Source organism: Odontomachus brunneus, unplaced genomic scaffold (genome assembly GCF_010583005.1).
Source record: "Odontomachus brunneus isolate Ranch 3 - 2012 unplaced genomic scaffold, Obru_v1 Obru_scaffold_012, whole genome shotgun sequence".
In the NCBI taxonomy this organism is placed as follows: Eukaryota; Metazoa; Arthropoda; class Insecta; order Hymenoptera; family Formicidae; genus Odontomachus; species Odontomachus brunneus.
The window spans coordinates 861,979-874,951 of NW_022639462.1; the positions used below are offsets into that span (position 1 = coordinate 861,979).

Genomic DNA, 12,973 nt, shown 5'->3' on the forward strand with positions numbered 1-12,973 from the left:
ATCGTCGTCGTCGTCGTCGTCGTCGGCGGCAGCGGCGCGAGCGTCTCTATGTTACCGTCGTCGGCGCGTTGCGCTGACCGTCGTCTCGAGTGCGCATAACCGCGCCAAGCTGATCGCGCGCACTCGTCTTCCTTGCCCTTTGCCCCGCAACTCCTTCCTGCAAACCGGCGCCCTTCGGCAACGGCGAGTTCGCAGAGACGGCGGGATTTCGCGCCAAGTGTACGCGAGTTTCGGTTCGACTCGGTTCACCTCGCCTCAACGAAGATCCCGCGATCTCTTTCTCTCTCTCTCTGTCTCCTTCTCTCTCATCTACTTATGACGGCCGCGTATTTAGCCGGTTTCCCTTGCGGACGAGAGGGAGAGTTTCCCCTAGATAGGTCTCACGCGACAAGAAATATCGGCAACACTAGCAAACAGCAGCGCCACGGTTCTTAAAGGCGAGAAACTTGTCCCATACAATTGACTAATCACAGTCGAAGGAGAATTATAGATCTGTTCTTTTCTAGCTGCACCTAATCCACCTTCTGCACTTGAAATGAAACGAGTTTATATTGAGCGGAGAGGGACAGAGAGAGAAAAAGTGCGGGAGAAAGTGTGGTTAGTGCAGTTGAGAGCGCACTTTACGCGAAGCCATCGTCGCATCAGCTGTGAGCTGATTGCCCTTTAAGTTTCATTAAAGGGAAAAAGTGAGAGAAAAGTTTTATTTAATTATGTTATGAGAGGTTGGACCGACAAGATGCTCAAGTGACTCGAGAATCTCGTTGAGAGCTTGAGATGAAATGCAAAATTGATAGTGGCGGCTGACAATTTATAGCCTTCCGCAATTAAATTATGTTACATTTTGATTATTTTTCCCAACTTTTTATCTCATCTATGAAGTATTATCGGTAATGATAGATAAGATATGTTTAACCGTCTATATATATAATCAGGAAAAGGAACGTGCTTTAAATACGTTCCCTTTGCCTCCACAAAGTCGATTCGTCGAAGATTCCATGTCGTGCTGATACTATCAGTGATGACATGTCCAAGTACCTTCTGACCATACGGATACGTCAACGTTTTGTGATTAGTCTCCCCCAGCTACTTTGGTGGATTTACATAATTACTTATTAGTAATTGTTATTCGTGATATTTCTCATTTCTCATTTCTTATTTCTGAAGATAAAGGTTGTTTTGATTAAACATACTATAGGGAATACATTGAAATTGTGCAAATATGTTGAAGGCAGTTATCTTAATTGGAGGACCCTTGAAAGGTTTGTAGTTTTATTGTTTTAAACATTAAAATAATAAACATTAAGTAGTTTTATTGTTTATAACATTAAAATAATTAATGTAGTAAATGTAGAGAACATGACAAAATATATTGATTATCAAAGCACTGTATGTTTAATTGAAATTGTTATATAAAGATTTTCTGAATTCATATTTTACATGTTTTTATTGTATCGTTATGTTGTATCGTTCTTACCTCTGCAGGAACAAGGTTTAGGCCTCTTTCTCTGGATATCCCAAAGCCATTGTTTCCAGTGGCTGGATTACCTATGATACAACATCATATCGAGGCGTGCACCAAAGTGCCTGATCTCAATGAAGTATTGATAATCGGCGCGTATCCCAAGAATGATTTAGCACAGTTCATACAACAGATGTCAAGTACCTATGGCATAGTTATCAGGTATCTGCAGGAATTCACTCCACTTGGCACAGCAGGCGGCATGTATCACTTCCGTGATCAGATACGTTCAGGCAGCCCATCATACTTTTTCATAATGAACGGAGATGTCTGCGCTGACTTTCCTCTGTTGGAAATGGTGGACTTTCATAAAAGCAAGCAGGCCTTGCTCACAATCATGGCCACTGAGGCGACTCGTCAGCAATCCTTGAATTATGGGTGTATGGTTTTGGGGAAAGAAGGGGAGGTAGCGCATTACGTTGAAAAGCCTTCCACATTTGTATCAACCCTTATCAATTGTGGAGTATATCTCGCTTCCCTGGATATATTTCAAACGATGGCAGATGTTTTTCATGCTAATCAGCAGCAAGATCATATTATGTAAGTTCCTTTGAGGTTTGTTTTCACGAACACGAAGTGGAATAATAACTCTCCCCTTCTGCTTCATTTTCAGGCAATCATACGGCAATGGCAGAGATCCGGCGCACATTGCGTTTGAACAAGACATACTGACACGTTTGGCAGGAAGTGGTCGGTTGTTTGCCTTACCTGTGCTTAGGTGGTGGTCGCAAGTAAAAACTGCGGGATCCGCGATATATGCCAATCGACATTACTTGGCCCTTTATAAGCAGAAGCAGCCAAACCGCTTAGCTTCGATGAGCAACGATTCTTGTAACATCATTGGGGATGTGTATATTCATCCATCGGCCACTGTACATCCCACTTCCATGGTATAAGGATAAATTGATCCTGATGTATGATGTTTTTCAATGTGAACTTTGTTCACATATTAATATAAAATTCCTGTCTCTTGCAGCTAGGCCCCAATGTTAGTATAGGTCCTAACACAATTATAGAGCCTGGTGTGAGAATCAGAGAATCGATTGTATTGGCTAATGCACACATACAGGCTCATTCTCTGATCTTACACAGCATCATAGGAACAGGCACTAGTGTGGGTGAATGGGCACGCGTCGAAGGAACTCCATGTGATCCTAATCCTAACAAACCATTCGCAAAAATGGAGAATCTGCCATTGTTTAATGTCAATGGAAAACTTAACCCATCCATTACGATACTCGGTATAACAAAACAGAATATCTTACAAATATTTTTAATAGTGGCCCGTGTCTGTAATTGCGCATTTTGTTTTAGGTACCAGCGTGAGCTTGGCCGCGGAAAAGATTCTGCTGAACTCGATCGTTCTGCCGCATAAGGAACTGACGAGGAACTATAAGAATGAAATTATTCTCTAACTGTCCGTGTGCAATTATTGGGGTTGATGAAAGTTGGATATAGTGAGAAAGGACTCGCACAAATGAACTCGATCAAACACTAAGTATATGTAATTTTGAACTTTTACATTAATTTGTTATACAAAATATTCAATAATTTTCTAATATGAAATCAAGACTTTGCATCGTGTGCATTATTTTGCAATCATAATTTATGTACATAAGAGTAAGGAGATGCAGCACAACTTTTCTAAGCTACTGAGAGTTGTATATACCATGTTTGCATATATACTACGATTGCATGAATGCATCTGTATGTATCTATGGAAACGTACCACCGTTTATATTTTCATATAAGTGTATTAATAAACCTTTTCATTTATTGATTAACTTTTATATTCGTCATTTAAGTGACGCACGTCGCTTGTGTATCGAGCAACGCCGCATGCGATCGTGTGATAAGTAGAGGAAGAAGCCCCGAACTCGCATTAACGCTCGCATATCGCGGCGATCGGTACGCGGGAGGAAGAATAACCGAAAAAAATCTTCCTGAGCGTTCGGGCCGCCTAAGGTGAGGCTCGCTCTCGCGTTCCTCACTGGCGGCGCCAGGTGTATGCAGCGGCGATGCGTGCGTGCGAGCGAGCGAGCGAGCGAGCGATCGACCGACCGACCGACTGTACGGATCCTGGAGAAGGGAGAAAGAGAGGGAGAGAGAAGGAGGGCGAGTGAGGCGTGCGCGTAAAATAGCCGCATTGAATTGCACTGAATCAACAGGTAGATCGGCGGCAGGGTCGGTATGCGTGGGACGATGTACGCGCGATCTCTCGTAGAACCGGGATTCGCCGCCGCTGGTCCCTACGAAAAATGCAGCGTCCGCGACGCGCTAGCACGCACGACGACGAGACGCCACTGCTGCTATAAGGAAGAGGTGCATTAGAGGACGACGTGCGACGTCGACGGCAACGGCGAGCGGGCCCAGTCGACGATCGGGAACGAGGAGGGAGCGGCGTTCGGTGTGGAAACGCGCGTTCTTCTCTAAACGCGCGTGTGCTTCGCGGACGCGCGAATTCCGCGCATACCAACGCCGCTGGTCCCCGGCTTCCCCGCGAGCGGTGGCGACGGCGGCGCGGCGGCGACGGCGGTGGCGGCGGCAGCGGCTGTGACGGCGACAGCGCAGTGCGGCGCGGCGCGGCGGCGGTGGCGGCAGCGTCCGGATCGAGAGAGTGATTTTTGTGATCGCCGCTCTCGTCAATGACACGCGCGGAATGCGCTGAGCGAGCGCGCGATCCCACGCTGCGCTATACGCGCCGACATTGTTACGCGTACACGTACTACGCCTCGCTCACCGCGCTGCTAGCCTTTAAAAAACCGTTCGGACGAATTCATCCGATGCGCGTGAGATGCGGACGTGCGTTTTGAATGTGGCGCAGGGTAAACGGCGGACCTCGTGAGGAGCAACGTTAGTTTCGTCACCCCCGCATATAACGGATAATCGAATCCGTGTTTGTAACTTGGAAGCCTGTTGCTTCGCAAAGTTCTCGTTGTTACTTTCGAATAAATTCCTCTTTCATGGGGAGAAAGTGCACTTTGCATTCTTATACACCTGAAATTGTACATATTAACTTTTAGCAGTTATTTGAAGGAAAAAAACGTTCAATTTCTTCGATGAACGTATGAAGTGAAATACGAAGTGAAGAATTCGGGAAATGATGAGATAATTCAAAAGTGCATAAATTTGATTGTTAATTTAATTTCTGTGACTGTAGTCGACAATTTCTCTGGCGGAAAAATAATTCCATACGCGAAGAATGAAAAAAATTTTTTATCTTACCACAATATTTCTACTTGATAGGAGAAATTTGTGATTGAGGATGTTTTGATAATACATTCTCTTTACAGGAGGACTGGAGGGTGCATTGATAAAAGTGAAATAAAAAAGACTGCCAGACATTCCAAATGGGCAATAAAAGCCCATTATGGCCCAGTGTCATCAGTCGCAACATCAGCACGAATTTTTGCCCCTGTGCGATGTACTGTTCAACATTATTTCCTTAGCATCATACTTCTGCGATGTTGTATTCGATCTCGCGATGGTCTACGCCCTTGCCCATCAAGCAATAGCACCACCTGTATTATTTCCACTGAGCGTCACTCTCATAGCCACTTCTCTGCTGATTTCTCAAGTTAGTGTTTTAGAAAACGAGCAAACGGATCTTACGTTGTCTTTTTGCCGATTGTCTGATCAATTGTTCTGTCGCTCTTGCAGATCATCAGCTTAAGATGGTATCTCTGGGGAGCTAGAGGCAAATTGACAAATAACAACGCGCCGGACGAATGCGATGCGAGTCCAGTTAAGAAAACAGGCAACTGGACAGTAGGCTGTGTTCTGCTACTCCATTCCACCCAAGTCGGTGTACTATGGAGATACTTCAAATTATTTATCCCAGTCAATTTAACTTATGTAAAACATGAGGTACGTATTCTCATTGTTCCCTTTATGATCTCCTTTGCTTCTGCTGAAAAAATCTCACAAAGTTACCTAGGTAGCAAAATGACGTCTAAAGACGTCACCTTGCTACTTGGGTATATGTAAAAAATTGAATTGTGTTTTTGTTTCATAAATATCAGATCTGATATGTTAAAGGAAAATTTCCTATATAATTAATATATAATTAATTTAAGAAATTATATTATAAAAGAAATACATTTCCTATATAAATTTACTGTATGTCGTTTCAATTGAAAAGTATATACGTCCAAATAAATGTTTTATCATTTAGAAACGATTAATCGTAAGATATGATTACAAATGGATGAAACAAGATTAATAATCACAAGTTATATGAAAAACCATGTACGTTCAGGTAAACGTTTAATCATTCAGTAAGCTTAAATGTTTAATATTTATAATATTTATCTGAACGTATGTTTTTTTCATATTTATAATTTGAATTATAAATCTCTTTCATTTTTAATCATATTTTACGATTAGTCGTTTGTAGACGACTAATTAAATATTTTTCTGAATGTATATGTTTTTGATTAATGAATTGAATAGCCCACGATAAATTTATACAAGAAATTTCTCTAACATATCAGATAATCTGATATTTGTGAGCCAAAAACATGATTCGGTTATATTGATCAATTTTATATATAACTCTATCGGACTTTTTGAGCAGTGGCCTCATGCGAGTCTCATCGCGCGTTTCAGGTACGAGAGCTCTGCGTATTGCGACTGATACATGCGTTCTGTGAGGCCGCTCCGATGCTACTTCTGCAGCTGTATCTTCTGTCCATCGGCGTTAGCGATGACGGTGAGACAGAGGCCGGGAAACCAAAGGATAACGACGGCAAGGATGGCAGCAAATTAGCCAAACTGACGGCGGTGTCGGCGGGACTTTCTTTGTGGAGCGTGTGTTGGGCGGTTGCCAGTTTCAGTAAGGGTGCCGCGCGTCTGCGGAATCTAGAACGCTTAGTGCTGACATGGTTGGGAGTGCTGGCGCAATTGGCCTGGCGTCTGGGGACAGTGAGCGCTCGTGTCGGAGCGCTGGTTGTGTACGCTTCGCTGTACGGCGGACAGTGGCTGCTAATCGTGATGGCTCTGCACTGGCTGTCGATGCTAACATGGTTGCTGTTGACGCCAGACGGACTCTTTCACGGGGGCGAACGTCTCCCTCTGATCAGGAAGACATTCCTCGCTTCCTTACTCGCTTTTGTATATATATTCGCGTATGTTAATCTACATGAGACGAATCATCGTCAGAAAATGGTTAGTGTATATAGTAAGCACCGGATTGTGCGAACGTTTTTGTTAATTTTTGTAAATGTTGATCGCAACGATAATTCTACAGGTAATATTTTACACCGTGATGTTTCTTGAGAACAGTCTGCTCATCGGGGTGTGGGTGGCGGGTGTTAATCGTACCGATCTATTGCCTCACCAGCATCATCCACAGCCAGTAACTTTGGTGCTTATTCTCTTGGCTCTATTCTTTGGTGGTATGTTCTTCATGGGTCTTTATTACAGGTAAGTTTCATGTTTCATTTCTCTTCATTAATATCGACAGCTACATTGTGTATTTTTTTGTGGTAGATTTTTTCACGTGAGAAGACTGAGGTACGAAGCTGGTGGGAGAATGACTGGTTCGAATCTCACAACATTATCAAATCAGGTACGACGCAAGACAGATTTCCTTCTTTCGAATGTAAGAAATTATCTTGAATTCTGTTCTGTTCGGATTTGCATTTTTTGGTGATATAAGATTCATTGTTAGACTAAAAGAACTTTTATTCCTTCTTGAAGTTTCATCGACCATCGTTTGGCCGAACTACTAAAAAATAAAAAAAAAGCTCGCCTAGTCCATCGTTAAGATATATTAATCGAAACTAAAAGGTCTTTTCATTTGTTTCAATTACATTTTCATTTGTTTTGAAGTCTATCTATCTGAGAGTAAAAAGTAATCTGACCTGTCATTTTTGGAGAATTAATGTTCGTTTGACTTATCGTTGAGTTGTACTACAATCTCAATTTTTTAAGGATGGTGGCGCCTCGTAACGGAGACTTTGGAACTAACAAAAATAACGGGTCTAACTGGATTCCTCAAATAACGGATCTAAGGTTAAGGGCGCAATTCATTAGACGCCGCAAACGCTTTGAAGCATTTAAAGAGAAGCCATGATTGGTCTATACGTTCCAAAGTATCTGCAGCGTCTAATGGATCATACCCTTAATAAGAAAATGGGTTACTTTCTTATTAGTTCTAAAATCTTCGCTACGAGCCTCTACTATTTTAATAAGAAATTAAGGTAGTATGATAAGTCCGATTGACCTTTCATTTTCAAATAGTAATTACAACAGTAATTACAATAGATAAAAAACTTGTGTTTTTAAATAATATTATTTAATAATAAATAAGAAAGACTTTATACTTCCAAGTAGTACATTTTCTATTTCTTTCTCAATCACATATTTGCGCTATCTCTATGTTAAATATTAAGAAATTTAATACAAATTTCCTCTTAATATTATGACAATGATTAATTTAATCATTTCAGATGATTCAGTATTGTCTGTCCCTCTCGAAAGTGCTGTTCTTAACTTATTTCTTTTTTCCAGGACAATTCAGAAGAGAAACAGATAGATTATAATGAGGAGAAAAAGGTCAACATTGGCATCGGCATGAGGAAGGTCAAGTTGAGCAATGGCGGTATACCGGGCGTGTTCAATTGCCGTTTCGCGAATCCAACGGCTGTGAATCTGAATCGCAAGAAGAAGAAGCCAACGACCTTCGTGCCTCCACCGCCGCCACAATCGCAGACGGGCACGGTGATGGGTTCCGTGACGACGGTGGGAGATTCGAAGCAATGGCTCAACGTCGGTAATGGCTCGCGGCAGTTGATTCCATTCTGGAAGAAGCCGTTATCATCCACCAATATAGCACAGGTACCTTGTATGGAATTTGTTGGTAATCGCGGCCGATGGCGACAGCAATTACAACATTATCTACGTAGAAAAAGGAATATTCTTTTTTGGAAAATATCTCAATTTTTGACATGGTAATTTTTAAATGAGATTATATAGCGAAAATGAATTACTTACAAGAATATATTTTATACAATTCAACAAAAGAAAAATCTATTCTTATTACTCAAAAATAATGGCTGCGTTCAGCAGAGAAAGCTGCTTTGCAACTGTTGTAAAATTTGTGAATCTGATTGGAGTATGCTCTTAATTTTGGTTGAATCCAAGAGCATGTACCAATCAGAATTTGACAACAGTTGCAAAGCAGCTTTCTCTGCTGAACAGAGCCAATTTTTATTAATAGAAAGCACAAAATATCGGTTTGAGAATATGAAGTTTTCGAATGATGGAGAAAAGAAGATATCATCATCATTAAAATAATCATATTGTACTTCTTATGAGACTATTATAATATTCAGATAAAATTACAACATTGTTGAAATTCAAGACTTAGAAATTCTTCTAAAGAAATTATATATCATTATTTATATATGAAACAATGATTGTTGACTTGAGTCTATATTAGTCTCAAATGGGTACTAATCTCTTCTTCTATGTACTTCTGCTGCAGAACGATAACTCTAACGAGCGGAAAGACGAGACCGATATGGCGGTCGGTGGCTCGTTAAACGTCACGCTAATTCGGGAAAAACTAAAGGAAAAGAAGCAGCAGCAGTTGCGTGAATTGCGAGCCATCCAAGAGGAGATTAAGGAGGGCAAATTATTCCCGCCTCCATCCGCCAACACATCCTCTTTCTCGACCTCACCTTCTGTCTCCAATCAGCAACCGCCGCCGAACACGAAGCTTCACACGTCCCCGAGCTCGCCGTTGTTCACGTCTCCGCCGTCGTTCCCCGAGCAAAACGGCGGCGGCGTGTTATCATCCTGGCCGCCCGTGAAAATGCACTGCCTCTTACCTCCGCCGCCTTCCTCCCCGTATTACCATAATCCTCATCCTTCGAATCCGTGGAGGACGGCGCCGCAAAGGGAACGAGCGGACACGCCGGAGATACTGCTGGCGCCGCGTTGCCTTCCGCATCATTATTCTCACTGGTCTCCACCTGGACATCTCAGTCACAGGTATCTAATCTGATATTTTCAAATAATGCAGTTTGAGTTTGAGTTTCTGAATCGAAACCGATCGCGAATGTCCGGATAGTCAGATATCTGAATACTTGAAAACCTTCCCAAGTAGCAAGGTGACATCAAAAGACGATGTGAGTTAAGACGTCTATTATGTCTTAATGACATCTTAATGACTCTTTTAGACGTTACCTTGCTACTTGGGTTATTTTAGATCTTCGCGATGTAGATAATCTACATCTTTATCTAGCTTCTAAATTGGTTTCGCATTCTTCATGGATTTATTTTCGATGTTTCGATCGTTCCTTTTTCTGAAAAAGTGAACATTTACGAGACGTCAGAAACGAATCCATGAAGGACGTGACGTCAACTCGAATGCCAGGTCAAGCATCTTAGTCATAGACATTGTACAAAATTCTTCAATTTTTTCTGTCCTTTTCTCTTCAATTCGAACAAATCAATTGATACGATCTTTATTCATTCAGGCTGCACACAAATCAAAACGGCGGCGAAGAAAGTTCCAAGGGCGAGGGCGAGGGAGAAGCAGAAATTAGCGACATGGAAGGCAGTCAGGTGTCGTTACCTAGAAGCTATACGCTCCCCCGAGAGTTCAAGTATAATCATCCCAATAATGTCGCGAGAGAACGGGAGCGTCGCGTGGGAAATAACAAAGTGCCGCCGTCGCGTTTCTATTTACCATCTACCAATAGTTCCGACGGTATGTACAGCTCTGTCACTAATCTATCGCTATTAAACCGATCTGTACTTCGTAAATATTTGACACGTGAGAACGTATCGGACTAATCGGACATGAACTGTCTATTGTATCGTTCTTGATGCTGATATAACGTTTGCAGGCGACGTAGACAGCGCTGATAACGAAGACGAGACGGATTCCGAGGCGCAAATCCGAACGAAGGTCAATCACGGTCACAATCATGACGAAGCTATGCAAAGGCGTCATGTGTACGAGAATAACGAGGCGAACGGCACAGCCGATTGCAATACGCAGTGTGGCGCGTCCAACATAATGCCCAACAATTGTTATCCAAATAATTCGCATGGTGCCTTACGACCGAATCAGTTATTTAGAACCCGAGTGAAACACGAAACGAAACTTTGAGTTGTAATTGTCGATTTTTGCGATGCGACACACATATTTGATACACTCCTTCCAGGAATCGATCCGTCCATTCGATTGTTGACGATGTATAGCCGTTAACTTGGCAAAATAAGTGAGTAATAATACTTCGCAAAATAAGTTGAGCAATAATACTCAACGTGGTGTATTAATTGTATTATATATAATACACCAACATACTGGTATATACATTTTTCCTTCCTCTGCAAGAGTATTGACGCGTATTACTCTTGCGATATAGTAGAACTTCATTCAATTTCATTATGGCGTCCCGTATGCGGGACTAACGGATTGATCACAACGAAGGATCACAATGAATAGAATATCTTTAGATACATTTTAAGGAAGGACAGATGGATGATCGCGACAAATAATAATGTGTCTTAATTAAAATTAATATCAGATGTTTTACACATAAAGTTACCTGAATATACCAGAAATCGAGAATCGTACACTCCTTCACTCGTACTCACAAAGGACATGCGTAATGATAAATTAGTAGTAACGAATTTAAGGTATTTTACGCTATTTAAAGAGATATATTCATATTTTGTTATACGTTTGTAAATATACAAACCAACAGATGATTGATACAGATGATGAGTCCTTCCTTTTCTATCATTTTGTCATACCTTCCTTGCAAATCCTTGAGAAATGATAGACATGGAAACATAAGTAGTGAGAAATTCTCAATTAAAGTAAAAATACCAATGCTTGAACTTGTCTCTAACCTTAGACATTTTTGTCATTTTAATCTTTAAATAAGAATAATTAAAATTCCATAATATTTCACAAGAAAGCACAAGAAAGCTTCCTTGTATATTTTAAAATTTTCATTAAAATATCTCTAAATAAATTTATCCCTAGAAATTTTTTATATCTTGTGTAAAATAATAATTTTATAATATTCATCACGTTTCATAAAACGGCTTTTTTCTATGAAAACAGGCAGCACTACGTCGCATGCTAAAATATCGAGCATCGGTGCGATGTTAATGGTGTGTTTCAAGGCAACGGGATAGAATTATGTGCATGTTTTCGTAGCGCGAGACGCTCTACAGTTTAAATCAGTACAAAACTTCTTTTAAAAAAAGTTAAAAAAGGCGTTAAATGTATGCTCTTTGTACAAAAAGAATGTGTAGACTATACTACAAAAATAATTTTATCACAAGAATTTTGTGCGAAGTAAATTTGACAATTAATTACATTATTTTTTTTATTTCTTTATTATCAGATACTTGTTATACAACTATTCTTTTATTAGAATAAAAATAAAATTAAAATTTATACATCTGATATATTTAGATTGCAATAAAGTGCACTGGAATTCTAAAATATAATTGTTTTAAAGTAAATTTATATGTATTTAAATAAACTAAGAATATTATTTTAAACATACAAGTAAGAAATATTTAAAAAAAAATTAAGATTTATAAAAAGAAACATTTGACGTATCTCATTTGGCAATGCATTTTTTATTGCAAACCAGACACGCCAAGTATTCTTTTTTTGTATCTTAATTTTATTTGTTCTAAATATTTCTTACTTGTATGTTTGAAGTAGTATGCCTAGTTAATTAAAATACATATAAATTTACTATAAAATAATTATTACTATAAAATATTTTATTTTTATCTTATTCGCAATATTTAGCATTACATGTTTAAATTAGCTTTATTCCTATCATTTAGATAAAACATAAGAAAAATATTTTTATGACATAATTTGATAAACATCAATGTCGCGTACTTAATGTTGTACAACGTTCATGATAACGACAAAATGAGACTTATGTTACGTATGGATATTTTTTTATTTAGCTCGAGTAAAACATAAGGATTCATGTATGTGTGGTATATTATTACTTCGCGTTTCGCGGTATAAATGTATGTGTATAGCCCGGAGAAAAAATGTTTATATAATATCATTTTATTCCGAATATTTATATACATTCCAACTACGGCGTCATTTGACATCAAAGTGTCGCAAGAGACTTTCTTCCTTTCGAAATTTGTAGATGAGTATTTCGCACGATTAAATTGGCGCTTCGACTCGTTTCTTTTATCCTTTTTTTATCTCCTTGCAATTCTAAAGTAAATTTCATTTGGTGCTCGGTTTTCTCCGTGCAACTTTCCCGAGATAATTATTAATAAGGTCGAGTAAACTACTCGTTATCTTTTCTGAGATGTTATAACCAATGCCAATAGATTGATACTCAGAAACGTGCTGATATCCTCAATATTATCACTCATTGTCAGTTCTGATTTTTTACGTAAGATCTACGTTTTCACTCCCTATAAATACGTGGTGGT

The 12,973-nt window shown here is 39.8% G+C and overlaps 2 protein-coding genes across 2 annotated transcripts; both read left to right on the forward strand.

Annotated features, from left to right (window-relative positions):
- Nucleotides 1-229: 229 nt before the first annotated feature.
- Nucleotides 230-3,303, forward strand: LOC116840826 (mannose-1-phosphate guanyltransferase alpha). Its single transcript, XM_032808062.1, has 5 exons — nt 230-1,259; nt 1,483-2,059; nt 2,133-2,409; nt 2,496-2,760; nt 2,834-3,303. The coding sequence occupies exons 1-5, from the start codon at nt 1,220-1,222 to the stop codon at nt 2,932-2,934; spliced, it is 1,260 nt and encodes a 419-aa protein (XP_032663953.1). The 5' UTR covers nt 230-1,219; the 3' UTR covers nt 2,935-3,303.
- Nucleotides 3,304-3,457: 154 nt separating this feature from the next.
- LOC116840825 lies at nt 3,458-11,256 on the forward strand. Its single transcript, XM_032808061.1, has 10 exons — nt 3,458-4,372; nt 4,813-5,096; nt 5,180-5,386; nt 6,128-6,685; nt 6,768-6,943; nt 7,010-7,088; nt 8,033-8,359; nt 9,009-9,517; nt 10,006-10,238; nt 10,378-11,256. The coding sequence occupies exons 2-10, from the start codon at nt 4,890-4,892 to the stop codon at nt 10,641-10,643; spliced, it is 2,562 nt and encodes an 853-aa protein (XP_032663952.1). The 5' UTR covers nt 3,458-4,372; nt 4,813-4,889; the 3' UTR covers nt 10,644-11,256.
- The last annotated feature ends 1,717 nt before the right edge of the window (nt 11,257-12,973 follow it).